At 40.5% G+C, this 27541-nt stretch overlaps 4 protein-coding genes across 4 annotated transcripts in view; 3 read left to right on the forward strand and 1 right to left on the reverse strand.

Annotated features, from left to right (window-relative positions):
* The window catches only part of notch3 (notch receptor 3), a 28777-nt gene extending 20378 nt beyond the window's left edge, over positions 1–8399 (forward strand). Inside the window, exons 20-33 of the mRNA XM_079366502.1 lie at positions 82–266; positions 378–510; positions 591–848; positions 954–1066; positions 1180–1709; positions 1879–2205; positions 2302–2450; positions 2538–2763; positions 2880–2970; positions 3121–3289; positions 3414–3718; positions 3837–3984; positions 4100–4197; positions 4293–8399. Coding sequence (XP_079222628.1) covers positions 82–266; positions 378–510; positions 591–848; positions 954–1066; positions 1180–1709; positions 1879–2205; positions 2302–2450; positions 2538–2763; positions 2880–2970; positions 3121–3289; positions 3414–3718; positions 3837–3984; positions 4100–4197; positions 4293–5801 — 4241 coding nt within the window. The 3' untranslated portion in view covers positions 5802–8399. The remainder of the gene's footprint in view (positions 1–81; positions 267–377; positions 511–590; positions 849–953; positions 1067–1179; positions 1710–1878; positions 2206–2301; positions 2451–2537; positions 2764–2879; positions 2971–3120; positions 3290–3413; positions 3719–3836; positions 3985–4099; positions 4198–4292) is intronic.
* Positions 8400–9533: 1134 nt separating this feature from the next.
* Positions 9534–13343, reverse strand: LOC306838742 (retinol dehydrogenase 8). The gene is made up of 7 exons (XM_079367088.1): positions 13233–13343; positions 11575–11728; positions 11309–11470; positions 11047–11226; positions 10869–10962; positions 10558–10741; positions 9534–10472 (listed from the first exon to the last, which is right to left on the reverse strand). The coding sequence occupies exons 2-7, from the start codon at positions 11669–11671 to the stop codon at positions 10263–10265; spliced, it is 927 nt and encodes a 308-aa protein (XP_079223214.1). The 5' UTR covers positions 11672–11728; positions 13233–13343; the 3' UTR covers positions 9534–10262.
* Positions 13344–16691: 3348 nt separating this feature from the next.
* Positions 16692–18834, forward strand: soul5 (heme-binding protein soul5). The gene is made up of 7 exons (XM_079365999.1): positions 16692–16781; positions 16936–16995; positions 17269–17350; positions 17447–17567; positions 17899–18038; positions 18159–18322; positions 18474–18834. The coding sequence occupies exons 1-7, from the start codon at positions 16753–16755 to the stop codon at positions 18586–18588; spliced, it is 711 nt and encodes a 236-aa protein (XP_079222125.1). The 5' UTR covers positions 16692–16752; the 3' UTR covers positions 18589–18834.
* A 1728-nt stretch (positions 18835–20562) lies between these two features.
* On the forward strand, positions 20563–25894 carry nr5a5 (nuclear receptor subfamily 5, group A, member 5; the record flags this gene model as incomplete). The annotated part of the gene is made up of 7 exons (XM_079365444.1): positions 20563–20659; positions 21548–21663; positions 21876–22017; positions 22274–23007; positions 23177–23296; positions 23418–23565; positions 23773–25894. 7 exons carry the CDS (start codon positions 20563–20565, stop codon positions 24018–24020), a joined length of 1605 nt encoding a protein of 534 aa, XP_079221570.1. The 3' UTR covers positions 24021–25894.
* Between the last annotated feature and the right edge of the window lie 1647 nt (positions 25895–27541).

Raw genomic sequence — 27541 nt, forward strand, 5'->3', positions numbered from 1 at the left:
GTTTTCTCCATTATGGCATTTTGAAGCTTCAGCCTCTGTTTGTATCGTGACTTGAATTTTCTCCCTAATTTCTTTCATCAGGACTCCAGACAGATGAGCTTTGCCACCATGGTGGTCACTGTGTCAACACTGGGAATGCCCACTTTTGTAAATGTCCTGCTGAATACATGGGAAGTTATTGTGAAAGCCAAGTGGACCACTGTGAGGACAAACCATGCCGCAATGGCGCCACCTGCAGGGTATATTTAGGAGGCTACCAGTGTGATGTAAGTCCTTACTCTGTTGATGCAATATGCTTCTCTATCAGATTTCGAGAACGTAAGTTCACTTGGTGCACATTTGTGGAAATAATGTAACTGTAAATTGACTTATCACAGTGTATGCCGGGATATACTGGGCAGAACTGTGAGATAGAGATCAACGAATGCCAGTCTCATCCTTGCCAAAATGGAGGCACCTGCATTGATCTAGTGGGACATTACATCTGCTCCTGCCCTCCAGGCACATTAGGTAAGCACATATAAAACACAAACCTCTCTCTGTTACTATAAGAGGAAAAAAAGTTGTATTTAGTGATCTCTCTTTTAAAGGTGTTCTCTGCGAGATCAATGAAGATGACTGTGCTCCAACCCTGAGGCCACGCAGTTTTCCTCCAAAGTGCCTAAACAACGGCACCTGTGTGGACAGAGTTGGTGGATACCGTTGCAATTGTCCCCCTGGATTCACAGGAGAAAGGTGTGAAGGAGACATAAACGAGTGTCTCTCCAACCCCTGCAGTCCAACCAACAGTCTTGACTGCATACAGTTGCCGAATGACTACCAATGTGTCTGCAAGCCTGGCTTCACAGGTTAGACCACTCAAGGGCTCTCGCTGGCCTCTTAATGCGAATCGTCCTTGTATGAAACTACTATCTGTAAACTGCCGAGCTTTACAATCAATGTGTGTTTTATAGGTCGGAGGTGTCAGAGCCGGTACAGTGTATGTGAGTCTCAGCCTTGTCAGAATGGAGGAGCCTGCTCTGTATCCAGCAGCTCTATAATGGGATACATCTGCACGTGTCAACTCGTAAGTGCACTTTTACATGACTGTGTTCAAATCCTGATTTTGACATTTACAGTTTTTAATGGAGGCGTTTGGAAAGTATGATATCACATTGCATAAATGGTGTTTTTCTTTAGGGTTATACTGGGCCAAATTGTGAAAGGAGCATGTCCTGTCGGGAGCTGTCCTGCTACAATGGAGGTAGCTGTGCACTTACCACAAGAGGGGCGCGTTGCACCTGTCTGCATGGTTACGGTGGGCCCCAGTGTCAGCATCGCAGTAACGAAGGCTGCTCCTCCCAGCCTTGCCGTAATGGAGGGTTGTGCACGGAAGAGACCAGCTTCCCGTTCTTCCATTGCCAGTGTGCCAGTGGTTGGGCTGGCAAAAGGTGCGAGCAGAGCACCGGATCCTCTGAGCCCTCGACACCCTCATGCCCCCTCGCAGACTGTCACAGCAAAGCCAACGATGGGGTTTGCGACAAGGAGTGCAACACATTCGCTTGCCGCTGGGACGGTGGCGACTGTTCTCTTGCTGTTAACCCTTGGGCCCGTTGTGCGGACCCTCGCTGCTGGCGTGTCTTCAACAACAGCCAGTGTGATGAATCCTGCAACAACCATGACTGCCTGTACGACAACTTTGACTGCAAAAGCAAGGAAAAAGTTTGCAAGTGAGTTTCCTCTTAGCCTTTCAACAGGATCGTCCTTAAATAACGCCTGTTATGAATTGACGCTATATAAATAAAGATTGATTGATTGATTGATTGATTGATTGAAATGGACAAAACTCAGCAATCTGAAAAAATGTCGGCTAACCTTTCTATTTTGTGTCTCCTCCAGTCCAATATATGAAACCTACTGTATCGATCACTATGCCGATGGGCTATGTGATCAGGGCTGTAACTCAGAGGAGTGTGGCTGGGATGGCTTGGATTGTGCCAAGAATGTTCCAGAAGACCTCGCTGATGGCTCATTAGTTTTGGTGGTCCTGCTGCCTCCAGAGGAGCTTCTCCGCACCAGCACAGCTTTTCTGCAAAAATTAAGTGCCATCCTACACACAACCCTGCGCTTCCGTCTTGACCGCAACGGGGAAGCCATGATCCGCCCCTATACCCGCCGAGAGGCACGCCTCAAGCGCGAGCTGCAGCCTCAACAGGAGGTCATCGGGTCAGTAAAGAATCCATTAAACATAAAAGCCAGGATCTTTCCTCACGTTTTTTTTTTTTTTTTTTCATAACACTTGCCTTTCTTCTGTTCCTGTAGCTCTATAGTGTACCTGGAAATAGACAACCGCCTGTGCTCTCAGGACCATGAGAACTGTTTCCCTACAGCAGACAGTGCTGCTGACTACCTGGGAGCCCTGTCAGCTGTTGAAATGCTCCGCTTCCCTTATCCCCTCAAAGAAGCCCGTGGTGAGTGGGAAAAGTTAAAGAACAAACTGAACAAATCACTTTTACAAGTGTCGACTGTATGAAAACTATGTCGTCTTCTCGCCACAGGTGAAAGGATACCACCTGACATCTTCCTACCGGAATGGGGCAAACTGATGTTGGTTGGGATAGCTTCTGTGTTCGTATTCGTCATCCTCGTGATAGGCATGTTGATTGCCCGCAGAAAGAGAGAACACAGTACCCTATGGTTCCCTGAGGGCTTTTTCCTTAAGAAGGAGCCCAGTAGCAACAAGAACCGCAGGGAACCTGTCGGCCAGGATGCCCTTGGAATGAAGTAAGTTACAAATGTGTTGATGTTGTTTATTTAAACTGAATAATGTATTAGTTTTTTATGCTAGTTGTTTTTTTTCTTTTTTCTTTTTTTTTTTTAACATAATCTTCTTTAAATAGACATATGGCAAAAACTGTGGAGGAATCCCTCCTTGGAGACCACAGTGACCAGTGGATGGATTCAGACTGCCCTGAGGCCAAAAGGCTAAAGGTCAGTAACACGAGCATTAAATATGGATATGAAATATTTTCAAATAATTAACAAACATTATTTCCAAATACAAACAAACACCAGAGTGTGTGCACATTTCTTGATTTCAAGTAGAAGAGGATGTTAAGTTCTGTGGTTCTTTGACTTCAGGTCGAGGAGCCCAGTATGCTCTCAGACAGTGAAGACGCAGTGGACAGCAGACAGTGGACGCAGCATCACCTTGCTGCTGCAGACATTCGTGTGCCTCCCACCATGGCCCTGACGCCACCTCAGGGAGAGTTTGAAAGCGACTGCATGGATGTCAACGTCAGAGGCCCAGGTTGGATGATTTTTTTTAAATATGGTTAAAATGTGCATTTTGATTAACTTTCTTTGTCGTGTATATTACATTGTGCACTTAATCAGACATCAACTAATAAATGTCTGTTTTCAATTCCTACCAGATGGTTTTACACCACTGATGCTGGCATCGTTCTGCGGAGGCGGCTTAGAGCCTGAGATAACAGAAGAGGAGGAAAGCGAGGAATGTTCAGCCAACATCATTTCTGACCTAATCTACCAGGGAGCGTCCCTTGCTGCCCAAACAGACCGCACAGGTGAGACAGCGCTTCACCTGGCCGCCCGCTATGCTCGTGCAGATGCCGCTAAAAGGCTATTGGATGCTGGGGCAGATGCTAATGCTCAGGACAACACAGGACGATCACCACTACATGCTGCAGTGGCGGCTGATGCACAGGGTGTCTTCCAGGTAAACAAAAATCATCATATATTGTTAAATGTCCTTCAGTGGAAAGAAATTGACAATTTATAACATTTTCTGAGCATGTGTTAGTCAAAATGTAAAACCCGACCTTTCCATCCTTCAGATTCTGATTAGAAACCGAGCTACAGATCTGGACTCCCGTATGTATGACGGCTCCACTGCATTGATCCTGGCAGCACGGCTGGCAGTTGAGGGCATGGTAGAAGAACTCATCACTTGTCATGCTGATGTCAACGCAGTTGATGAATTGGGTAAGTGTGTGAACTTATTCAGCTGTTGCCCTGTTGCAGGTGTTCCTGATTCATGCTAAAGTGGAACTAAAACATAGATTTGTAATCTCATTATTTTTGTCCTTTTTTTTTTTAGGTAAATCTGCCTTGCACTGGGCTGCTGCCGTAAACAATGTGGATGCCACTATTGCCCTGCTGAAAAATGGTGCAAACAAAGATATGCAAGATCTCAAGGTATGACATCCACTTGAGCATTTGTGATCAAACATTTGTATCAGTGTAGCAGGTGTACCGGTCCCTAACACAGCCTCTGTTTGTTCGTTTTGCAGGAGGAGACCCCTCTGTTCCTCGCGGCCCGTGAGGGCAGCTGTGAGGCGGTGAGGGTGCTGCTGGCTCACTTTGCAAACAGAGAGATCACAGACCATATGGACAGGTTGCCAAGGGATATTGCCCAGGAGCGAATGCATCATGACATTGTGCAGCTTCTTGATGAGTACAACACAGTAAGGAGCCCCCAGGGCCATGGAGGGCCTGGACACCACCTCACTGGGGGGCACACTCTGTCTCCACTCATGTGCCCTCCCAGTGCCTTCCTACCCAGTTTGAAGAACACCCCACAGGGCAAGAAGAACCGTCGGCCTGGGGCCAAGGGTTCTAGTCTTGGAGGCCAACATGCTGCCAGTCTGAAGGAGTCAGTCAAGGCCCGCAATAAGAAGCTGACCTTGGACATGCAGAGTGCCTTGCTGGAGAGCTCAGTTACGTTGTCCCCAGTTGACTCTCTGGACTCACCCCATGGGGGAGCTAGCAATGCTGGCTACATGACAAACCCAACATCCCCTGTGGCAATGCCGTCACCAGGTCTCTTTCACTCTTCCATGTCAGTCCCAAACACCCCGATGGTACATAGTAGCATGCTGGAAGGAGGAGGCCCCTTTGCTGTGTCTCTAGCACAACTGAATGACCTTGGAGCGGGAGGAATGTCCTTGCAGGGTCGTGTCTCCATGGCTTCAGATGTCAACCATGGCTATGTGCTGAGTACAGGCCAGATGGGGCTCAACATGGGCCTGGTCAGTCCTGTCAGCGTGCCTTTTGATTGGCACAGCCGGATGCCCACTTCCTCACAGTGTGGTCAGCAAGTTGTGAATCTTGTGCAGAGTAGCCAGGCAGGCATGCATCCACAGAGCCCAGCCATGCAGCAACAGAACATGCTTCTGCACCAGCAGCAGATCTTCCGTAATGCCATGCTGCAGCCCACTCCTATAACCTCCACACCCACCATCAGCCCTGTGAAGCTTCCCTCGATTGCCGAGCAGCAGAAACAGCAACAGCAGCAGCAGCAGCATCAGCAGCTTATAAACCACTCCATGACCAGCCAGCAGACCATGGCCCGCATGGGCACCTCCACGCCACCCACTCCCCAGACCTCCCAGCCCCCACCACCCTTCTTCCAGCAACAGCAGCAGATGCCACCGCAACCCTCTCAGCCCCAGCCTCCTGCTCAGCCAACACAGGCAGCTACATCTGCAGCCCAGTCCACTCAGGCTCTCCCTCCTCAACCGAGTGGTAGCACGACAGGAACAGAGGATTACCCAACCCCTCCCTCCCAGCACAGCTACTCATCCGCACTAGATGCCACGCCTAAGCATTACCTCCATTTGCCCAGTGAGCACCCTTACTTGACCCCATCTCCGGAGTCCCCTGAGCCTTGGTCCAGCCCTTCCCCTCACTGCGTCTCTGATTGGTCAGATTCCACGCCAAGCCCAGCAGTTGCTGGTCCTGCCCAGACCCAAATTACTCAAATCCCAGAGGCCAATGGCAAGATGCAGGTGTTTGCATGAAGATCTTATGGGCCCTGCTTGAAAAGGGACCTGGGGTAAAAGAATTTGCGGACATGCTCTTGGGCCTGTCTCTGTTTATGTGTCAGCCTGTTTCCAAGATTTTCATTGGATTTGGATTGACTAAGTTGATCATGAGGACCGTCTGCTAGTGATTATTGCAGAGAAAAACAGTAAAGGGAAATGTGTGTTGTCTGAAAACAGCAGACAATTTAATGAAGTAATTCTGTCACAGATGGACTTGTTTTTTATTATAAAAAAAGTATATGAAGAAAACCAAGTCTTTCATTTCAAAGACTTCGGGAGGCTCTCTTTAAAACTAACAAACGTTTAAAAAGTAGATTTAAAAAAAATGTTAAATGTTGAAGGGAATACATTTATTTTTATTTATTGTTTTACCTGCTTCTGTAGATGTTTTCACCCTGTTTCTGTCTTATAGCTTGTTACGTAATATTCCAACCCTTCCTGTCTTGTATGGACCACCAACTTGTTTTATTTAACCCGTATGTTAAGTGATTGTAAAGCAATATAATTCATTCTTCAGAAAAGTGAACAAACAGAAAGTGGAATTCCTCCTCTGATATTTATCAAGGCAAACAAAAACTGTCAAGGATGATAAACTGGTTATGGCAAATATTTATATAAAGGAGTGCTCAGCAGTAGTAAAATATTTTGATTTGATGAATTGTGGTAACAGATTACTTTCCATATGAGTATTATGCATAAGAATGTAGATGAGTGTCTCTGAAGCACTTCAATTGACCAGCCTCAAAGGGCAGGTGTGAGTGAAAAGTAGTTTAAATAAGATTAATTATTTATATGTTGGCAGCATTTTTCATATGGCCTTTCAAAAAAACAAATGTCAACAGAGTTGTCACTGTAATGCGCTCATTTCAAACTTTCTCATCGACTCTACTGGACCGTTACCAGATGTGCTCTCAGCACTGATACTGCCTGTTTTGAACCTTGTTCTCATCCACTTTAAGTAACTGTTTCCAGCAGATTAATATTTTGCCTAAAAAACAGCCTTTTCACTGCCCTTTTACTTATGTTTTTTTCCTATTTGTTTTATACTCTGTATATTTGTGCAAACCATGGATACCTTTTTTTTTTTTTTTTTTTTTAAACATCGATCCAGATGTATTAAGCTATGCTTATCAGCTGCTATTTTATATCACCCTTCACTGCATTCCTCCATTTTTGTCTTGTGTGAAGATGTGCATTTCAACAACATCCGTGCACAAAGCAGAGGCAGATGCACACAGGTCGAAGTTTCCTTTCTCAAGTCTGCATCATGCCCTTTTCTGGATTAAATGGAAAAAGTCTTGGATTATCTGTGACAGTTTAGGTTTTGTTCACACTCATGTTGTCTCTGGTGGAGTGGTGGTCAGGCTGAGTTTGGAGCTGCAGGACTGTGACTGCTTTTGCCCTGTTACTCCTCAGGGAGGTGTTTTATGGCATGCAGTAGGACCGTTTCCTCTGCATCGACAGCAGCTTCCAGTCCAGGGGCCAAAGAGTTGTATCTTAAGATGATTGTTTGAAGAGAATGAAGGAAACAACACTACCATGTAGTGTGGTACCCTTCAACTTTTTGACAAACTTCTGCGATGACACTCAGTTATCCAACTCGGTCTGACCTACACTTTATCACCACCACTTGAGTATGTAGGATGGAGGTCATCCTCTCTTTAACATACTAAAGACATTTCATAACGTTTATTGAAAATAGTGGAATTTTCAGAAAGTTAATTTTGCATTTTAATCTTGAGGCATCATGAACAGGGCATCACTTCTACTTACTACTTTGTGGTTACCTAACACTGCCCATGGCTGTGTGAAAGACTGATTTCATTTGTCATTTATTGTTTGATCTTGTTCACCATAGATATAGCTTGTTTTGTCAGACCTGGGAAACATGTTGTTCACGATCCAGTTCACATTTTTTTTTACAAGAAAAACTGCCTTTTTGTTTGTTGTTATTTCTATATATAATGTTGCTTTCAATTTCCCTGCCAGGTCGCACTAAGTGTTTTGTACATTTTAAACTCCCAACTTGTGTTTGTAAATATATTTGTTCTGGTTAGTTCTTTGCTTGAAAAGTCTTATGTTTCTATTATGATTGTTATGTACTAAAAAGGACAAAAATAAAACGTACTTCATTTAGCATTCTTTGAAGCTGAGACTGTGACTGATATTTGATTGGTCTTATGTGTGTTTAGAACAGTCATAGACATTTTCTATCAATAATAATTTCTATACTTGTTTAAAAGTAGTTCAAATTCATTGTACATACATCTTTCTACAGTTTTTCTTTCTACAGTCAAACATTTGTAAAATAAGTTACATATAATAAAAGCTGTAGGGAACTACATTTTTGTGTCCTTGTGTTCAATGATTCGCCATCTTTTAAAGAAAGATGCTCATTGATTCAGGTCCTAATAAACATAACCATTTCAATAAGCTGAAAAGGTAGTTAACTTAAATGAATTATTCAACACGTTTGTTGTTTTGTTATTTGTTCTGTCCAAAAACTGCAGCCCTACAACAAATACTGTTTTGTAACTCTCTTGTTTCACAATAAAAATGTGATTTTTGAAATAAGAGCTTCTGGTGATAGTGTATTTGACTTCTTTATATTCTCCGATGCCGTCTATCTGCATGCCAACTAAGTTTTTAGCCTCAAAAGTTATAAATGGAAAGTCGACAACATAAATGTTGTCTACATGAGTTGTATTAGCGTCTGGATTATTTCATTAGACTGTTAGGTGTTCATAGTATTGTGTCCATGTCTAGCCAATAATGAGCTATAATATTAAACAGGTTAAGATAGCCTAAAACTTCAAACATATTCACTCCTCTGTGTGAATAAGAACTGATTTATTTTTTAAATGCCATCAGCGTCTAACCATTGTCAATCAGCAAATCAGCCATCAACACGAGCACCAAGAGAATCATGAAGGCAGTAGTGCTCATATGCATTTACACACAGATTCTTGCTATTACTTAGCAAATCTAGCACAAAGAATAATTAACACAGACTCAAAACATGATAATACCACTGTGAGCAGGTATCCTAATATGGATAACAATGAGTCATAGTTCTCACTCTGAAGTGGAGGTTTTTTGGGGGCTTTATGTGTTTAAAGGAACGTGTGTGTTTGTGTGTGTCCGTGTGTGTGTGTGTGTTTATGTGTGTGAGTGAATCCATCCCACATGACCACAGGTCCAAAGAGGGTAAGTGGTGGAAAAGGGAGCATGCAGAACGCAGAATGGTACAATGGCATGTATATTTCAAAGAATGAGGATGATTTATTTAAAATCAAAATATTCAGCATTTTATTGGGCAAGAAAGGGTCTGAGTACATCCCTACATTCAACGTTTCAACACAACTCATAATCATATTTTCATTTACAAAAAAAGTCAATTTTATTTCAATAAACCCTTATTGTTGCTTGTCTTTTTTTTAAAATAAATTTCCTTTTCAGACAAATTAAATAAGTTTAAATAAGTATGCCTAAGAGCCTATCTGTAAATACTTGAAATCATACACAGTATGTTACTATTCTATTCTAGCCGACTTTACTCATGCAATAATAACATTTCATTTGGTGGATGTAAAAGTCCCACAATTAATCTATTTTCTTGCCCATCTTTCCAAAGAATTCTAGGTTTAAACATTTGCTGCTGCTATTTGAAAAGAACAGCTGCACATCATGATAGAAAGTATTTTTAAAAAAAAGAGGTGACGTGATTGCAAAGGTAGTTCATAAATATCATGTGCATATTTACATACGAAGAGGAATCAACACTAATTTTTGATTTCCCTGTATTTTGCAGATCCTGTGCCAAGTTCTTTGCTGCTCAGAGCCAAATGTCTGTCCAACATTATATCTCAAATATGTGCCAATAGCTGCAGCTACAGTGAAATCCCTATCTCCTTAAAGAGGACTTAATTATCCACCTTTTCAAACAATCCCCTGTGGAACATCTGTGCTGTGGTTTGGTCCAAATATAACATGAATCAAGCACCAGAGGAAGTTTTTGAGCCTGTAGAAACCAGCTCTCTTAGAACGCTCCGTTTTGGTGTGTGTCTCTTTAAATGCAATGAGAACCTCTGAGTTTTCCCAATAGACATCACTCCTTTGTAGCGGTCCAAAAGTCTTGTTTTAGTCTGGGGATGGAGTCAAGGAGTGGAAATTCCAAGGGAGGAAAGGGTTGGGTTTTTTTTAACAGAATCCAACTTGTGATGTCACAAGTTGAGAAATTTTGAAACAGAGCATTTTTTTTCTGCATTGTACGACTAAGGCAGACCAAAAACAAAGGACTGGATGGGTTTATTTCACATTTTGTGGGTCGATAGACACTCAAATGAATGTTCAAAAACACTGTATAAGTGGGTTTTTTCACAATATGTCCCCTTTAAGAACAACATTTATAGTCTGTGAAACTTGACAGTGAAATCCTCATAACTTTTTTGCTCTCCTCTGTAGCATGCGCAGCAGTCCCAGGGAAACATTGAACACTCTGTCATGATTAAAGGTCATCTTATAGAAGGTGTCCAGAGACAGTCGACCAGTCGGGTCTGCATGTTTCAGAGCGGTCAAGGGCATGTAGAGACGGTTAGTCTGTTGCCGCAAAGGAGGCTCCTTGGCTGTAATCACCTTAAGTGTTTGCTGTTTAAGAAAAGAAAAAAATCAAATTTTCTATTAAAGTTGTAAGATTCTGAAATGAAATGTAAACATAACCTTCACCACTTGCCTCAGCCACTTCCTCAGGGGTCTGGCCCAGTGAGGCAAAGATCTTCTTAGAGTACGGCAAGTAAACTTCACGGAACATTTTTGCGGTCTCCTCATCTGTGCCTGATAGATCCATCATTTCAGCATCCTCGTACACTTTCCTTTCAAACTCTGTCACCACAGGGCCAGGTTCCACAAGAGTGGTCCTTGTAGGAGAGAAATAGAAAATACCAAAAGACAGAACACAGCCATTAAAGTCAACAAATCTGACCCGTGTTTGTGGTGTGAAGCTGGACTATTCACAGCATTTATTTTGTCAATAAATGCAATTACTTGATGTTAAACTTCAGCGCTTGTACTGCCAGACTTTCACAAAATCCTTCAACAGCAAATTTGGAGGCAGAGTAGACATCATTGAACAGAAGCCCTGTGTGCAAAAAGGAGGACAACCTGTTAACAACTGTCTGTTCAGTTGCTGCTCTGGTGATATTACTGACTCAAACAAACACACCCTGAATTCCCATAACGCTGCTCATCACCACAATATGGCCGCTCTGCCTGCGCTTCATGTCCGGCAGCAACTCCTTCACCAGCCGTGCCAGGCCAAAGAAGTTTGTATCAAAGACATCCTTCATGGCAGAGATACTTTGGCACTCCAGAGGTCCGATCATGCCAACACCAGCATTGTTCACTGTAACATCAGAGTGCCACAGGTTACTGTATGCCTGAGATTGGGTATGAACTGTTTATTACGTGAATGAGAGGTGACAGACCAAGAACATCCACTCTTCTGTCTGGCAGGCTGTTGACACACTCTCTGATGGAGGCTTCACAACAGGCATCTAACTGTTTGATTTCCAGCGTTTTGTTGAGAGAATCTCCTGCTGCTTTTTCCAAGGGCCCCCGTTTATTGAGGTCCCTCATTGTGGCAACCACTGTCTCAGAAAAAAAACAAAAAACAATGAACACACCACATCTGCCATTAGCTCTGACTTCTATCATCTACTCTGGTTTTGATTGATTGGAGCCAATGACTGACCTTTAAATCGTCTTAGCTCATCCTTGGCCAGCCGTGCAGCTACAGCCAAGCCAATGCCAGAGGAGCAGCCGGTTACTAGCACCCTCCTGGTTCCCATGGTGCTGTGACCTCTGACCTCAAGACTCAGGAGGACCAGGAGAGCTAAGTTAAGATGCTGTGAGCAGGAGAGTATAAAAGAAAATTACAATAAATAATAGAAATAAAAAATATTTAAAATCAATTCATTACTTGTTTAAGTGTAGGTTTTTTTTTGGTGAAGCTATTCATACATATTTAGTATTGTTATATTTTTTCTGTTGTGCAGTGTAAAATCAGATCCTGATTGGATTGCATTGGATTATAGTGTCATGTAATTGTAAAAACACAGTTTTTTCAGTGGACGCCGGTGCTTCTTTGTTGTTTAAAACCTGCTGGTATTCAAGTGAACACATGATTCAAACAAGGACATGATTCAATGATTAGTTTTTCTGCTTTGGACAGAAACATTCAGAGAAATCAAATCTCCACAATCAAGCGACGAACTAAACCGTGTGAGCCACAGCTGAGGCCTGATCAGGATTTGTTCAAAGATTTTTTTTGTCTCTAATCTGATTTAAGTATCTTGGAATGTGGAGTGGCTGACAACAACAACAAGCTGAATGCTTTGTTCAATGGAGGCCCATACTTATCAGGTATTATTGCAATGGTGATTCATGCATTTCATATGTTGAGGTATTTAATGTTTTGTAAAACAAGTCTTACCCTGATGGGTGAGTGGTGTAATGTACATTGATAAAAAGGATTTGATTGGCTGTATTAACTAATGAACATCTAACAGTGTATGGGTGAACATTATTGATGAACACATTTACTACATAAATAAAATATCTTGTCTTATAAAGTGACAGATTCAATGCACAGAGAATAATAGAGTATGATGTTGAATTTATGACTTCCATCTACTTATTATCCTTTCCAAGTGTTTTTTTTTTTTTTTTTACTTAGGGTATGAAATGAAAGTACAACTTGAGTTAAAGTCTGCACCATGACTGTAGTTTGAATTTAAAGACAAATCTTGACAATTCTGCAAGGACAAGTCTTAGTAAAAGGTTATTATCTAGATACAAATGAGGGTCTGTTTTAACCTGACTTAAACTGTTGGAGCTGAATTTTGCTATTTGAAATTGTTAAATTTAAATTAATTTGAATTTTGAGAGCTTGCATTTAATTTCTATCTGTACAAATATTTGGGCTCCTTTAAAAATGAGACCTTTAAAAATAAAACGTATTGTTATCAATGTAGCTCACATACACACTGCAACCTGTCTTATAAATGAATGGACTTTACTTGGGGGAAGAGATGTGGGGCTGCTATTAAAAGTGAAATATTTCAGAGCAGTCTGTTGGCTAATTCTTTATTGCCATCATTTGGTTCCACATAAATTATACACTAGACAATACAGTCTGCACTAATGCATCAGATGTTCAAAGTCTCAGAAAGATACATGTTTTAATTAAATATTTATCGCCTGTCAAGAGCAAGTAGAGCTGAAATTGAACGACAACCCTGATGATGGAATGGTCACTGTGAGTATTGCAGACACTCAATCTCTGCGGTTCACAAAATCATAGTCAAGACTTAGAAGCCTGTAAATGTACTTCAAACTAAATCCACCTACCTTTAGAGCGAGCAGTGCGTCCTCCTTGACAGAAGATATAGAAAAGGGCAGCTCTAAAGCCGTTCGATTAACTTCAATCACCTCAACGCTCAGAGAGGAGGGACGCGTCGGGACACATCGGCACAGACGGCTACATAAGCCCGTTACGACTACCTAAATGGGACACTAGGCCGATTTAGAATATGGGAGTTGTAGTTCCTTAAGCGACTCAGTTTAAAGCGTAATTAAATCCTGCTTTAGGATGCCATGTATGCCCCTATAAGAGATTTAATAACACGTAGCCTTTAGAAACATCAATAATTAATAATAATAATAATAATTACTTTTTCTCAAACTAATGAACACGTTATAAGGGCTTTTGTAGTGATCCCGCGGGAAAAACAAACATTCATGCAATATTGTGATTCCTGTATGTGTTTCTTTGTTTCAGAAAGTTTCTCTAAAGCCTCACTGGATGTGTAACGTTACCACGTCTGTTCTGATCAGGTTTTTGATTCTTTATATGTTTCACGCAATAAACTATTCATGAGTTAGGTCTATGCATTTATTAGGTATGTTTCGAGTAATCAATGGGCCTCTAAAAGGCATGTGGTCCTATAACTTGATGAAGTGTTGCACTTTCTCAATGTGACACCTTGTCCTTTGATTCACGCACGCAGGGCTTTTATCGTTTGTGTTAAAACAGTACAAACTTTAGCAATTACATGATAAAATTGCATTTCAATAGACATTGATAATACTAATTATCAGTTCCAAGACCTTCATCTGGCTCACAAACGGATTTTTTTTTAAAAGTTGTTTTTATCTTGAAAGTATGAACCGGAACTGAATGGGACACATTCACCACACATTTTGTTTACAGCCTAAGAGCCTGTAGGCCTGCTTCTGGCTTGACTATTTTTTCACAAGTAATTATAAAAAAAACCCTGTATGTTATTATATTATTAATAATCTTAACAAGGACAAAGTTCTTTGTTTACTCTGTCAGTGAAATTACTTGAAATTATTATTGTATGTTTTTCATTTGTATGCCATTTTGTTAACTTACATGTCTGACTGTACATTGTAACAGTGTAATAAAGTTTATTAACAGAAGAAATTGACTTTGTGCTATGTTTTTTGTAGGTTTTTAGTGTGTGTGTGTGTGTGTGTGTGTGTGTGTGTGTGTGTGTGTGTGGGTGTGGGTGTGTGTGTGTGTGGGTGTGTGTGTGTGTGTGTGTGGCCTCTATATACATACACACACATACATACACCACGGTATGACTGGGCCGACCTGATGAAAATGTGTATCTTGTGTGTCAGTTTCCCATATTTACCTCTAGAGGGGAATAAAGAACAAGTATTCTAAATACAAAAATCAATTGTGAAAACATCATACAAACAAGGTTTTTTTTTTTTTTTTTTTTTCGCATCGCCCCTCAAATAACCCCCTCGGTAAAAAGCAACAGAACGGGAACTTTGGCACGCTCAACAAGCTATATGTTATTTCTAGAAGGGGCTAAAGTTTATATGACATCAACATAAACATTTGATTATTTGATTTATTATTTGATTTATTTTTTCTTCCATCATAGTCTTGTCTGAGGCTACATTTAGCCCAAGTTTGGTCAGATACTGGCATACAGGCTAAGTGGCACAATAGACTGTAACTATTAAGAGTTGCACACATAGCAGGCTGTTACATCGTGTTGTCTAGCATCTGTAACGGGTGGCAGCTTTAAAACTACCAATGTGCCCACAGAGTAATGCCTTTGGTCTTGGTGTATTGGTGCAAAACCAGCTAACATGGGAAATAAGGACTTCAATAAAATATATTATAAGAAGCAATTGCTAATTTATAAAATAGAATTTAAAAAATGTCAAATATTAAGAATGATAAAAAAAAACACAAAATGTACAAAGGGTTTATGAAAGAAAATAAATGTAAAGTCCAGTGAGCATTAATGAATCAAGAACAGGCTCTTTAGTGGTTAGATATTTGAACCTGAGGGAGTGTTTGCCATTAGTGGAAAATCCTGTAAATGCTGCTTTGCTCAAGCTCCAGGGCCCCTATTGAATGTTTACTGACCAAAGTGATAATAAAGTTCTAGTGGCTTAAACGGATGCATTTCCAGTGTATTGTATCGTAGCATGTAGGCCTAAATGTGTAGTGTGAATGCCATTACCTAGGTCATTTACAATAGAATCATGGAAGTATTTTTTACAACACAATAATTTATATATATTATGTTCTTTCATCTGCACAGATAGTTTACTGCAGATAGTTTATAAAAGAGATGTACGTGTAGCTTACTGTGAGAACACAGAGTTTTTATGTGTATAAACTAAATAAGTGTTCTGACAAAGGTTTTTAATGGTAGTACTTGTAAGAAAACAAACACTCATGCTGATTTTTGTAAGCCGTCACCACCAAAACGTGTTCCTAATTAAAACAGAAATCTCATTTAAAGTCAAAACTCAATATGTTCTGCAGCTTTCCAACCTCCTTATCTTCTGTTTTATCTCATTTCATTTCATTATCCAATTTATACGCTGGACTATACAATAAATAATGCATTTACCATCACCTCATGAAACAAAATGTCTCACTTTGGAGAAAGCAATATTATGATAGCCTACTCAGTTTGTTTTGTGTTTTCCATGTAGCCTAACCCAGCTATCATATATCATACATGTCGGTGTGGTGACCTTTTGTCCCATAGCTGAATACACTTTTATGAAAAGGGAAGAAACTCAAGGGGTTTGGGTGATTTGCAGGTACAAAGGAGGTGTGGTCCTCGGCCAACAAAAAAAAACAAAGCCTTCATTCTCTTGAAACTCAGGTTCTTCAAGACTCAGTCCATGTTGTCAGAACTGCCCATTTGTTTCTCCCTGACTGTGTTGCTGTCCTTTGGGACATGATGTACAATGTGTGTGTAAATAATATAACATGGGAACTAGGTGTTTCTGTCACATCGTGGTAGTTTCATCGGAGCTGCTTTACATTAAGTTTTCTCACAATCATACCACCTGATGTTGTCTAATCAGATAATTATATTAAATAATATAAATATGGATTATTTTTCACAGTTACTGTTTTTTAACCATCACATTAGAGGACAGAGTTTAGTAACAAAGGTTACAGATTTGTTTATTCTTTTCCATATTTACAATCGAATCCAATAAAACAACTCTTCCACAAAGTATATCTTTCAATAACTCTTTAGTTTAGTTGGATGCATTACTGCTTCCATCATTTTGCGGTAAAATGGAAAGTTGATACCACCGTTCCCCAACATACATGGTCTTCAGAGATTTAGTGGGAAAATAAAGTTACCAAACATGTAAATGATACATTAAGTAAAATGCTTATCTCTATTTGAGCAACTATTCTCTCCAGTTTCATGTGTCTGCTTTGGATCCTTATTGGCCACAAAACTGTTTCCTTTCTTGTGTAATGGATTCAGGGCGTGTCCACTTTGCCTTTTATAACCAGAGTTGGAATAAGCTGTTGACCAGACTGCGAAGATACCATTCAGGAATGCACAGAACCCGACACTCTGCAGCCATGTAAGTCATTTTTGATTGACTTGTATAATGATCATTAAAAAGAACTCTGCAAGTGCATAAAGTTGGTTTTAGTGTGCTTTTTTTTCACTTGATGAACCAAAACAGATTGTTAAGTTTTTGTTTTGGCTGAAAACACTTTGTGTGTGTCTCTCAGGATTCTTCTTTCAGGGTTTGTTGGCATTCTGCTGGTGCTAACAGCTGAGGCCAAAGTTGGGTAAGAAGCCTCAATGTTGTCCCTTTCTTTATGTAGATTTCTGCATTAGACCAAATAAAAACATTTTCGTAATGAAATGTGTGCATTAAAGAATAGGAAACACTTCTACACAGAGCAAAATATGAAATAACTGACTAGATAGTTGGAATTAAAGAGCAATTGAAGATATGAATCATGATCAATTCTACTTGTCACAGATAGTTACTATTAAATATTACCAGCTGCACTTGTACCTTTATTTTATTTTTTTATTGTTTTCCTTGAATTAAACAGAAACTCATCTCTGGGGAAATACTGCTCTGAGACCAATGAATGCCTGTTGTTTGATCTGATTTGTGATACTGAGTCATATGAGGTGAGCATGCTGTGCAAGCAAAATATATATATATATTTTTCATGTTGAAGAAACTTGTATGTGGTTGTCTTCACTGTGTTTGTTCATGTCCCTCAGCTCCGCCACTACAGCTCAGTGAAATGGGTTTCCACTGAGGAGAAGGGCTATGTCATGGACTTTGCACTAATGAGAGCATTCAAACGACTGTTTGGATACATCACTGGTCAAAACGTGAATGGTGCGTACATTCACTACTTGTTTGTATTTTTGTAATCTTGTATTGAAACAAGTGGGTATAAGGGAAATCTACATCTAGAATAAAAGGGAAATCTACATCTAGATTAAAAGTGTAGCATCAAACACGATGCAGTTGTCCAAAATCTAAAAACAAAACAATAGAAAAACAGAGAAAAACAGCATTTATAAACCTCTGAAAAAATGTGCCCAAAAAAGTCCCTTGACCCTATAATGACTGTGTTTAGTTGTGGCTAAGGAGCAGAAATAGTTTGGCAGTTTAGCTGGACATTTACAAAAGTTAAAGGATGTATTTTCTTAATGTTTACTTTCAGGACAAAACATTGAAATGACATCTCCTGTTGTTGTGAAAGTGGTTGAAGCGAAAAGCTTCTGGGAACAAAGTCTCTTTACAATGAGTTTCTTGCTGCCAAGTGACCATCAGATGAATCCCCCTAAACCTACTGATGACAGGGTAAACACTTCTTACTAAACACAACATTCAAACATGTCTGTCTTCATGTGGCCATTATAATATTGAATTTAACTGTTGACCTTCAGCACTGGACGATTACAAAATGTTTCTGCCTTGCAGGTGTTCATCAAAGAATGGCCAGAAATGAAAGTGTACGTGAAGACCTATGGAGGATGGATGACATGTTTTTCTGATAAAATTCAGGCTAGTTCTCTCTGCTCTTCACTTGACTTGGTTGGTGCGCAGTACAATAAAGACTTCCACTATGCAGTTGGCTATGACAGGTAAACGAGTCACAATGATTTCACAATCATACAAGAGTAGGATCTGTTGATGGTGTATTTATTCTTCATGTTGGGTGTGTGTGTGTGTGTGTGTGTGTGTGTGTGTGTGTGTGTGTGTGTGTGTGTGTGTGTGTGTGTGTGTTTCTTGCAGTCCAATGAAGTGGTTAAACAGGCACAATGAGGTGTGGTTCGTTGCCGAGGGGGATCCTGTGTGTTCCTCCAGCAGTGAGGAAAGTGAGGAAATAAAGTTTCCTTTTTTCAATTAAATATTTTCAGTCCTGTGCAATGACTGTTTCCAGCCATGAGTGGATAAGAAGATATGCCATAGCTAGCTTACTTCAGGTCTCATCACAAATGTAATAAACATAAATTTCCGGTGGCACCACAGAGTTTTAATGTTTTTTTTTTTATAAATGTGAATTAACTGAATACACCCAAGTGTTATCTCTGACAACACAGGGTTGTGTTATGGTTATCTGAAATATTCAATAAATGTTACCGCTTTGCATTGATTTATTTTTGTTTGTCTTGATTAATGAAATGTCTCATTTAAGAAAAAAAACTTATTGCGTTTTAACCAAATAGTTAATAATTAAATTAAGCATGCATGAAACATTACAGTATTCGTCTAAAGTACCACCAGATGGCGCTATTTTTCATCATTTCCAGGTACACACAGTGCCAGGCACGTCAGTGCTTCCAGTATCATCTGTTAGGTTTTGTAATAATTAGTTTATCTCTTTAAGATAAGCTACACAACCAGACACTGGAAGTTTAATAGACCAGTGAACTAGCAGGGAAACGTGTATTGTTATAATTCATAAATAAACTAATGTGCAGATGACATAATCATTCACCTTTTGAACGGGCCATGATGACATCACTGTGTGCTTCATCACAGGAGCCTGTAGAAAGTCACCTTTTTTATCTGTTTACCCATAGGCTGGTTTTCAACAATATTGTCATGGTGTTTAACTTTACGAATATAATATTCTATATTGCGATACACATTATTTTTTTTAAACTTTACTTTAATGTTTAATTGATTATTTGTGTATATATGTTATGATATGTTACACTGATGATGTACAGCTTACTTTAATTCAGAACATAGATATGAGCTTTTACTTGAGCTTTGTAATGGACAGTTTGGACATATTTGTCTGGTACTTCATAAAATTCCACTTCACAACAATACTGGGGAATATATTGTGATTGTTACACCACTGCATTAAAAAAATGGCGGTCCGAGTTCCACATGACTTTGTAAGTTCACTTTAACATTTAAACTACCGGTACATGTTCAGCATATGGAACTCGTACTTTGCTTAAGATAAACTCTGGCTACCAACCTTTGTGGCCTTTGACCCTTTACTAAAAAGACGCATGCAGTTGTTTCAGATATCTATTAATTGTTACCGAAAATACAAAAAAGAAACGTCCCCTTGACACAATCTCATATTGTTACATTTAAATAATTGCTTAATTTTCAAAGAGGTATGCAATATTTTACGATGGTTCATTTTTATGATTAAAAATGAATCCTAACTCAGGGACTGGGCCCCATTTGTAAAAGGGGAAAAATGACTTGCTGTAAAGATTGTATTGTCACAGGTAGTTTATCTAGCTCGACCTCAACTAACTGTAAAATGTCACTTCAGCGTCAACATTCTTATGATATCATAAAGGCGATCATATATCAGTCTTTTATTACTGCACCAGTTCTTTATCGTTTTTGGACAGATGTAGCTATTTTAACTCATCAAATCGAATGTTTTTTCTTGTTATAAAATATTTCTGCAGTAGTTGCTGTGCTCTTCTGTGCTACAGTTAATAAAACAGACACTATTGCAGGAATTAAAGAGTAATCTCATTGGCTGTAGTTTTGACTGATATTAGCTGCACTCTACGGTGGACTCTTATCTTATCAGTTGAGCTCCCCTGTGATACTGGTCTCATTTCTCTACAATGAGGTTCCAGCAGGTAGATATCTGGCTGTCTCCCGTGGAGGTGCTGGTTGGCTGGCTGACTTGCTGACTGACTGACTGGGTAGGAGTGCCAGTCAGGAGAGGTTTTATGACACTCACTCCTGATCGAAGTCCACTTGCAGGCCTCGAACATCCATCAGTCCACCGGGGCTGTCGGGCCTGCTGCCGGCCTTTGAGTGGCTCTCCGTCTGATCTCTGCAACAATGAAGATCCGGCTGGCCAGACTCTGAAGCTCCTGCCCCGTCAGCCAAAATGGACCTACCAGGTTATCGCCCACAGCAGACCCAGCCTGCAGGCACCCACTCTTGTGACCGAGTAGATCCGTTTACTTTGGAAGGACCATCAACATGTGAGTACACAATTTGAGGCTGGTTTCTAAAAATGTTGGTTTGATGTGTACATTGTTTATAAAGGTATCATTTTTTTTATTTTCTTGAAGAAAAGTCGAAGTCTTATTCTCTGATTTTGTTTCGTAACTTCACAATCAGCTGAGAACTGAAAACTCAGATAAACTTTGATTTGTGCAATATCGTGTCTAATTTATTAATGATATGTATATATCTGTATCTATATGTATATGTGTCTATATCGAATCCACATTACAGGCAAAGAAACAATTCACTGTTGCGCTACAGATATTAAGTTCAGAGGCTACTTCCTGTGGCAGTCATAACCAGTGTTCTGTTGGAATTATGTAAGGGTCATATCAGTGATCATAGTCAAGCAAATCAAGCTGAGTGATAAGGTCCTGTCTGAAACAGAGGGTTAGTCCTACACTGCTCCACATTCTCTCAACAGCTGAGCAATAAACTGGGTGACACACTGACAGGTCAGCATCGTGTCATTCAACCTCCGAGTATTCTGCTAAACTCGAACCCAATCTGACCGGATTTCTGTTTACATTCTTGATACATTATTATCTTCTCTGTGACTGTCGGAGATATTGGGATAACTGCCAAATACTATTTAAAGAAAAAGAAAGGAATCAAAGTGGGAAGGATGCTGACATTTGGTATCTCTGTAATTTAGTCAAATAGAAAAAGAAAAATGGTGAAGTGAAAGAGAAAAAGGAAGGAAGGTTTGAGCGGCGGTTTTGTTTGATTTCAGTAGCTTGGAACATCCGCAAAAAAACAGTCTCCATTAAAAAACACATCGTTTGTCATTCTAATTTGTGACACATCAGCCACCATTCACTTTTTCATTTAACATTTCATATCAACTGTCGGCCATTCTGTAGCCCAGGAGTTAAAGACAGAGTCAGACAGCAGACCAGAGTCAGCGGAGAGCTGTCCCATCTGTGGAGACAAAGTGTCAGGATACCACTATGGGCTGCTCACATGTGAAAGCTGCAAGGTAAGGGACAGAGTTTCAACAGTTCATAATAACATGCATTTCCTCTTGGGACATTTTTAAAGCAAAACCGAATATCCAAAATCAGCAATTGTAGAGCTCACCTATTTATTCTCGAGCAAGAGTGATGCATTATTCTATATTTAGTAATTTGCACAACAGGTTCACAGTCAGTCAGTCAGTCTCTCTCTCTCTCTCTCTCTCTCTCTCTGCAGGGCTTTTTCAAACGCTCAGTGCAAAATAACAAGTATTATACCTGTGCAGAACAACAAAGATGCCCCATGAACCTTTGGCAGAGAAAACGTTGTCCCTCCTGTCGCTTCCAAAAGTGCCTGGCAGTGGGCATGAAGAGAGAAGGTACATTTAACACCTCTAAACATTCATACACACACTGATGCTTTGTGATGGGTTTCTCCATTGCAATATGTCTTCTGTTCCACTTACTTGCTAGTTCTCCCATATGACCTATCTATGAAGTCATAAACCATGACCCAGATCTGATTTTTTTTTGTGTGTGGAGCTAATATAAGCACTAGAAATGGAAGTGTTACAAAAACTTCCTGGCAATGCCTAAGCTAGAACTCTTACGCTTCGTTTCATCTTTGGTCAACAGCTGTAAGGGCAGATCGTATGAGAGGTGGCAGGAATAAATTTGGCCCTCTGTATCGGCGGGACAGGCTCATAAAACAACAAACCGTGTTTCATCAGGTAAACACTGCTCCCTTCAGGATAAAGATGGAAACTACCCAGCTACACCGGCCAGAAGCTCCAAATGAGCTTCAACTAATGAGCAGTCACACAAGTGATCCTTTTACTTCTGAAGCTTATTATCAGTCCAGCACGTTTCCCTCTGGCATGGAGCAGTCTGGTTTCCCCATGGACTGCTCTATGAACACAGACAGGGTGATCACTCCTCCGTCTCTGCCCCATTCTGGACTGTATCATCGCCACTTCCCTGGACAACTTGCGGGGAAAGAAGAAATGCCTTTCAGCAACAGCCTGGCCTCTGCACACTATTCAGTCAATCAGTTTAATTCATTCTCAACAGGAAGCACACCAGCATCATCCCCCTGCTCAACTACCCCGCTCTGCCAGACCCCCAACCTTACCAATCACATCCCCTCATCAGTCCCCATTACACCCAACTTTCTAAGCCAGCTCCTGGAGGGGGATCAGGATGAGAGCCAGCTGTGTGCCAAAGTCCTCTCCAGTCTGCAGAGAGAGCAGGCCAACAGGGGCAAACACGACTGCCTGAACACATTCAGTATCATGTGCAAAATGGCAGACCAGACTCTGTTTGGACTTGTGGAGTGGGCCAGGAACAGTTCACTCTTCAAGGAGCTTAAGGTGATGAATAATAACTTTTCAATGATGCATAAAACCTTTAACAGCTGTAGAATTCTGTCATCAGATGGAACGCATTTGGCATTTCTTCTCTGCTGTGTTGGTTGCTCACGTGAGATATAAAAACAAGCGCATTTTATTTTCACATGACGTTCTTTTTTTCTCCAAAAAGGTGGAAGACCAGATGGTGCTGCTACAAAGCTGTTGGAGTGAGCTGCTGGTTCTTGATCACCTGTGTAGACAGGTGACCTACGGCAAAGAAGGCTGCATATATTTAGTCACAGGACAACAGGTACAGCTTGATGCTAACGGGGAATGTTGAGGAATTCTCCTTAGCTATCTTTGATATCGCGTTTCGTACCATTTAAGGACGCACGCAATTTGATCACTCCTTTCCGTCAATTCTGATGCAGATTGATGTTTCGACCGTCATGTCTCAGGCTGGTGCAACACTGAGTGCCTTGGTATCAAGGACACAAGACCTGGTGCCCAAACTGAAGGCACTCCAGCTGGACAGACACGAGTTTATCTGCCTCAAGTACTTGGTACTATTCAACCCTGGTGAGCTTTTTCCTAGTCTAATCATTTTAGAATGCTTCATTAAAAATGCCAAAAAGAAAAGATGTCACTTTACAACCAGCCGAGAACTCCAGACTCTGATAAACTTTGATTTGTGCAATGCATGCAGACGAAGGAAACTTCAAGCATAAATGTTTTTACATATCGTGCGTCTACGATGAATGTGTCAATGTTGTATTTATGTATTAGATGTGAAGTCAGTGCAGAGCCGAAGGCAGGTGGAGCAGACGCAAGAAAGAGTTAACAGGGCCCTGATGGAGCACACCCAACAGAGTCATCCAGGACACTCGGACAAGTTTGGCCAGCTGCTGCTCCGGCTGCCTGAAGTACGCAGCATAAGCTTACAGGTCGAGGAGTATCTGTACCAGCGCCACCTTCTGGGAGATCTGCCCTGTAACTCTCTTCTCTCTGAGATGCTGCACACCAAGCATAATTAAGAACATTCTGCTGGATGTTATCGAGCCCTGGAGACAGAAGAGTGACAGAGCCGGAGTGTGGTGCTGTTAAGCGTGTACCTGCCGTTTCTCAATATAGACCAAACCTTGACTCTTGTAAATGTGGCAGATTGTAATGAGGATACGAGCCACAGTTCATAAGTGAGGGGATAAACATGTGATCCAGGATCAGCAATGTAGGGGTTTACTTGGCTTACTTAAGATTCCTGTGTCATGCTTCATCCACGTGTTGTTATTAACAGTATTACTACAGCCTCAAAGCCCAGTGAATGGTTTTTCCCCTCTATCAGCAATGTCGGACATAGTTGAGATCCAAGCACTACCAAGACCTTTAAAAAGGAAAGAGAGCGCAACTGTGTAAAGCCAAAAGACAAACGCATCATTGAATAAAGAAATGTGTTTTTTTGGATATGCTAACGTATACTCCAAACATATCACTCAAGTTACTCAACCTATTTTCACACGTTGATGTCCCTTTTTCAGCGGCAAAATCGCTTTCAAGATTTGAAGATCATAAACAATGCGTATGAGAAAATAATCACTGGTATGGGAAAAAGAAAAACATAGATGTTGATGATGATTTAAAAAGGTTTTTTTTGTTTTATTTGTCTGGTCCAGTTGCCAACGGTAGTCAATTTATGAAATGAACATACATAATGTGCTGGCACAGATTTGATAACAGAAAAAAAAAGAAAGAAAAAGAAAAACAACGTGTTGTGACAGCTTCTATGAAATGAACGACTGATTTACAACCTTAACCAGAAAAAAAAAAAAAAAAAAAAAAAGACATAGGAAGGACCTGCAACTAAACATCAAATGCACCATCTAATGCAAACCAAATAAATACACCTCTGGGTAGTGGGAATTTCTAAGGGAGAATTGCACAGAATCAAAATATAGTGTTCAACTACCTCATACTACTCTTTAACAAACATAAATACAAGCATCCAGTAATTCCATATGCACTACTCCACTCACACTTTTAATCAATCACCTAACCACTTTTCTTAATCGCAGCTCAAAGGTTTATTGTTACATCCGTAATGGAATCTCAATCAAAGAACATTTGTTTCAGGCAGTCTGTGATTTGAGAGAAGACAGCTGAATCTCGCCAGCTGCTGTAGTGCTAAAGACTGCGAAGGAAGGGATGGAGGCCAGGCTTCCCACAGATTCTGTGGTGACATTGACCTGATCACAAGCATTTGCGGGGTCAAGTGTTTTTAAAAAAAAACAAAACAAAAAAAAACAGATGCACTGGCAAAAAACAAAAACAACTTGGCATTTCTTCCATGCAGGAGTCTCTGGAGACTTTTTGTGGTGAAGATGAGGGCAGTTACAGTGGAACGATCCTTCAGTAAACCCACTGTCAAAATGCCAGAGCACACAAACAGGGAATCATACAACATGAAACAAACTCCTTGTGACCTAAAGGATTTATTCATCCCAGGACAAATAGGTTCAGCAATTTTCACCCGTTCATTTTCATCCACTCTCTCATCGCAAACATCCATCTCACTAATGCTTAAGCAGCAGGCTAGCTTATTAGTAGCTTACAAAGATCTTTTTTTTGTTGTTGTTTTTTACAAATAAATCGAGAAAAAAAAAATCAATGTAATCAGCATTCAGCATATATTAAATCAGCATTGATTATCATTTTCACACAGAGCTATATCCAAGTAATGATAAATAGGATAAAGCCCTCCTTCATGTTTCCAGTATTATTTTCAAGATACGCTCAGATAATGTGTCACATGTTGAGAATGAGGAAGCAAGTGAGGAGAGAAAAAAGTCGCATGAATTTCATTCTTTTGTCAGCTTTTCAAGGGCTGAAGTGATTTGTCCAGCAAAAAAAACAACATTTCAAAATAGTATAAAAACATCCACATGTCTACAGCTGAAGGAGTTGGAATGGAGCAAAATGTACAAACTGTGGGGCACTGGCAGTTTCAAGGTGTGCAAGACCATGGACAACCATAGCAGCCACCACCAAGTGCAGCCCACAGAGAAACCATCCACTGTGGGATTTTATTTAAAAAAAGAAAAAAAAAACCTGAATGGAAATGAGTGGTTAAGAGTGTGTCCTACATTCATACAAGTGCAGCGTTACCTGCCTTTAACTTTCAGCTCAGGCCTCCTATCAGGACTGAGAGGTGAGCCACTTGTCTCAGTAGACCGGAGAGAGAGAGTTAGCCCTGGAAGTAGAAGAAGAAAAGGCAGCGAAAGGAAAAAGCAAGCAGAATTTGGAGGGGTCCAGAACTGCTCGAGGCCAATGTGCGGACAAGGGCAGAAAGGTTCTCCCCCTCTTTACTCAACTAAAGGGTCATAAAAATGACTCCAGGGGCAGGGTAAGGCAAGACAAGAGGAGGCAGGGTGCTCGGTTAACCCTCGTCTTGTGTTAGCTTTCTGTTACCATCTCTTATGTTAACGGGTCGGTTTTGACCCATGTCTTAAATCAGCTGTAAAATACACTGAAAACAATTATCTATCATCCAATTTGTTTCTCATCTCTTGGTTACCTTGTTAGGCTTCCTTATCCATGAAAATATTGGTTTTAATATTTTTGGTGTGGGCCATTGGGCCTTTTTTTTTGTCAGTATACCCCTCGATTTCAATTTAAAAAAATGGTAAAATGAACCTCAAGAGAATTGTATAAATAAATAAAAGGTTGTTGTGTTACCTGACTATCACTGAGGGGTATTAGAACACATCTCTTAAATAAATTTGTTTTATTTATTTTTTCATTTTAATAATTTTAACTATAGTAACATCTATGGTGTTACGGGTCAATTTCGACCCATGTATATTTACTATTATTTTTCCATTACTTGGTGGATGTGGGTCCACAACACAAATGCATTATATGCAGATACATCGAGGATGTTGTAAAACACAACACCTATGGCCCTGGGTTGAACATCAGTGGAAGAAGCTGCACTCATGTGTCCCAGACATCCCTGATAGGGGCAAGCTTGTCAGATCTTGCTCTGGTTGTCAAATCTGAGGACTCTTGATATCATATGAAAGGTCTGAAGTGACATTGTTGCCTGGAAAATATTTCTACCTGTCGATGCATCCCAGAGACTATCAGTGGCCTTATTGCAGGATCTGTACACTCCAGCAAAAAGAAGAACACCAATATAAGCATCCAGGTATTCCTCATCCATGTCTTTCCACATGTCGCCATGGACTTTTTTTCCTTCAAGGTTTGTCATAGCAATGATGACTCTTTTTAGTGACAATGGCATAAATAGCTCAAAACATGTCTTGATGTCAGTGACTCTCGTCACAGCAAACCTTGAGATTCCAGGGGTCATTTTGATGACATTTGCAGCAGCTACCCTGCCATGTAAATCATGATGTAATGAGCTCCAACAGATCTCACCACTTTTGGACTTGAATCTTTCAGCGGGAGTCGCTTCACCACCGGTGACCTCCTCATCAGACTCATCAGATGTGTCTGTGTCTTCTGGATGATACTCCACATTGTCTTTCTCCTCAGAAAC

Source organism: Symphodus melops (genome assembly GCF_947650265.1).
Source record: "Symphodus melops genome assembly, chromosome: 17".
NCBI lineage: Eukaryota > Metazoa > Chordata > Actinopteri > Labriformes > Labridae > Symphodus > Symphodus melops.

Bases quoted from the DNA above. Each gene is read 5' to 3' on its own strand.
- LOC306838742 (XM_079367088.1), bottom strand. From the start codon at position 11,671: ATGGGAACCAGGAGGGTGCTAGTAACCGGCTGCTCCTCTGGCATTGGC. The intron at 10,742-10,868 runs GTAATTGCATTT...CTCTCCTACAAG, and splicing joins GCGCTGAAGTTTAACATCAA to GACCACTCTTGTGGAACCTG. The intron at 10,473-10,557 runs GCAAGTGGTGAA...TTTCTTAAACAG, and splicing joins CCCCTGAGGAAGTGGCTGAG to CAAACACTTAAGGTGATTAC.
- soul5 (XM_079365999.1), top strand. From the start codon at position 16,753: ATGCACAGAACCCGACACTCTGCAGCCAT. The intron at 17,351-17,446 runs GTGAGCATGCTG...CATGTCCCTCAG, and splicing joins GTGATACTGAGTCATATGAG to CTCCGCCACTACAGCTCAGT. The intron at 18,323-18,473 runs GTAAACGAGTCA...TGTTTCTTGCAG, and splicing joins TATGCAGTTGGCTATGACAG to TCCAATGAAGTGGTTAAACA.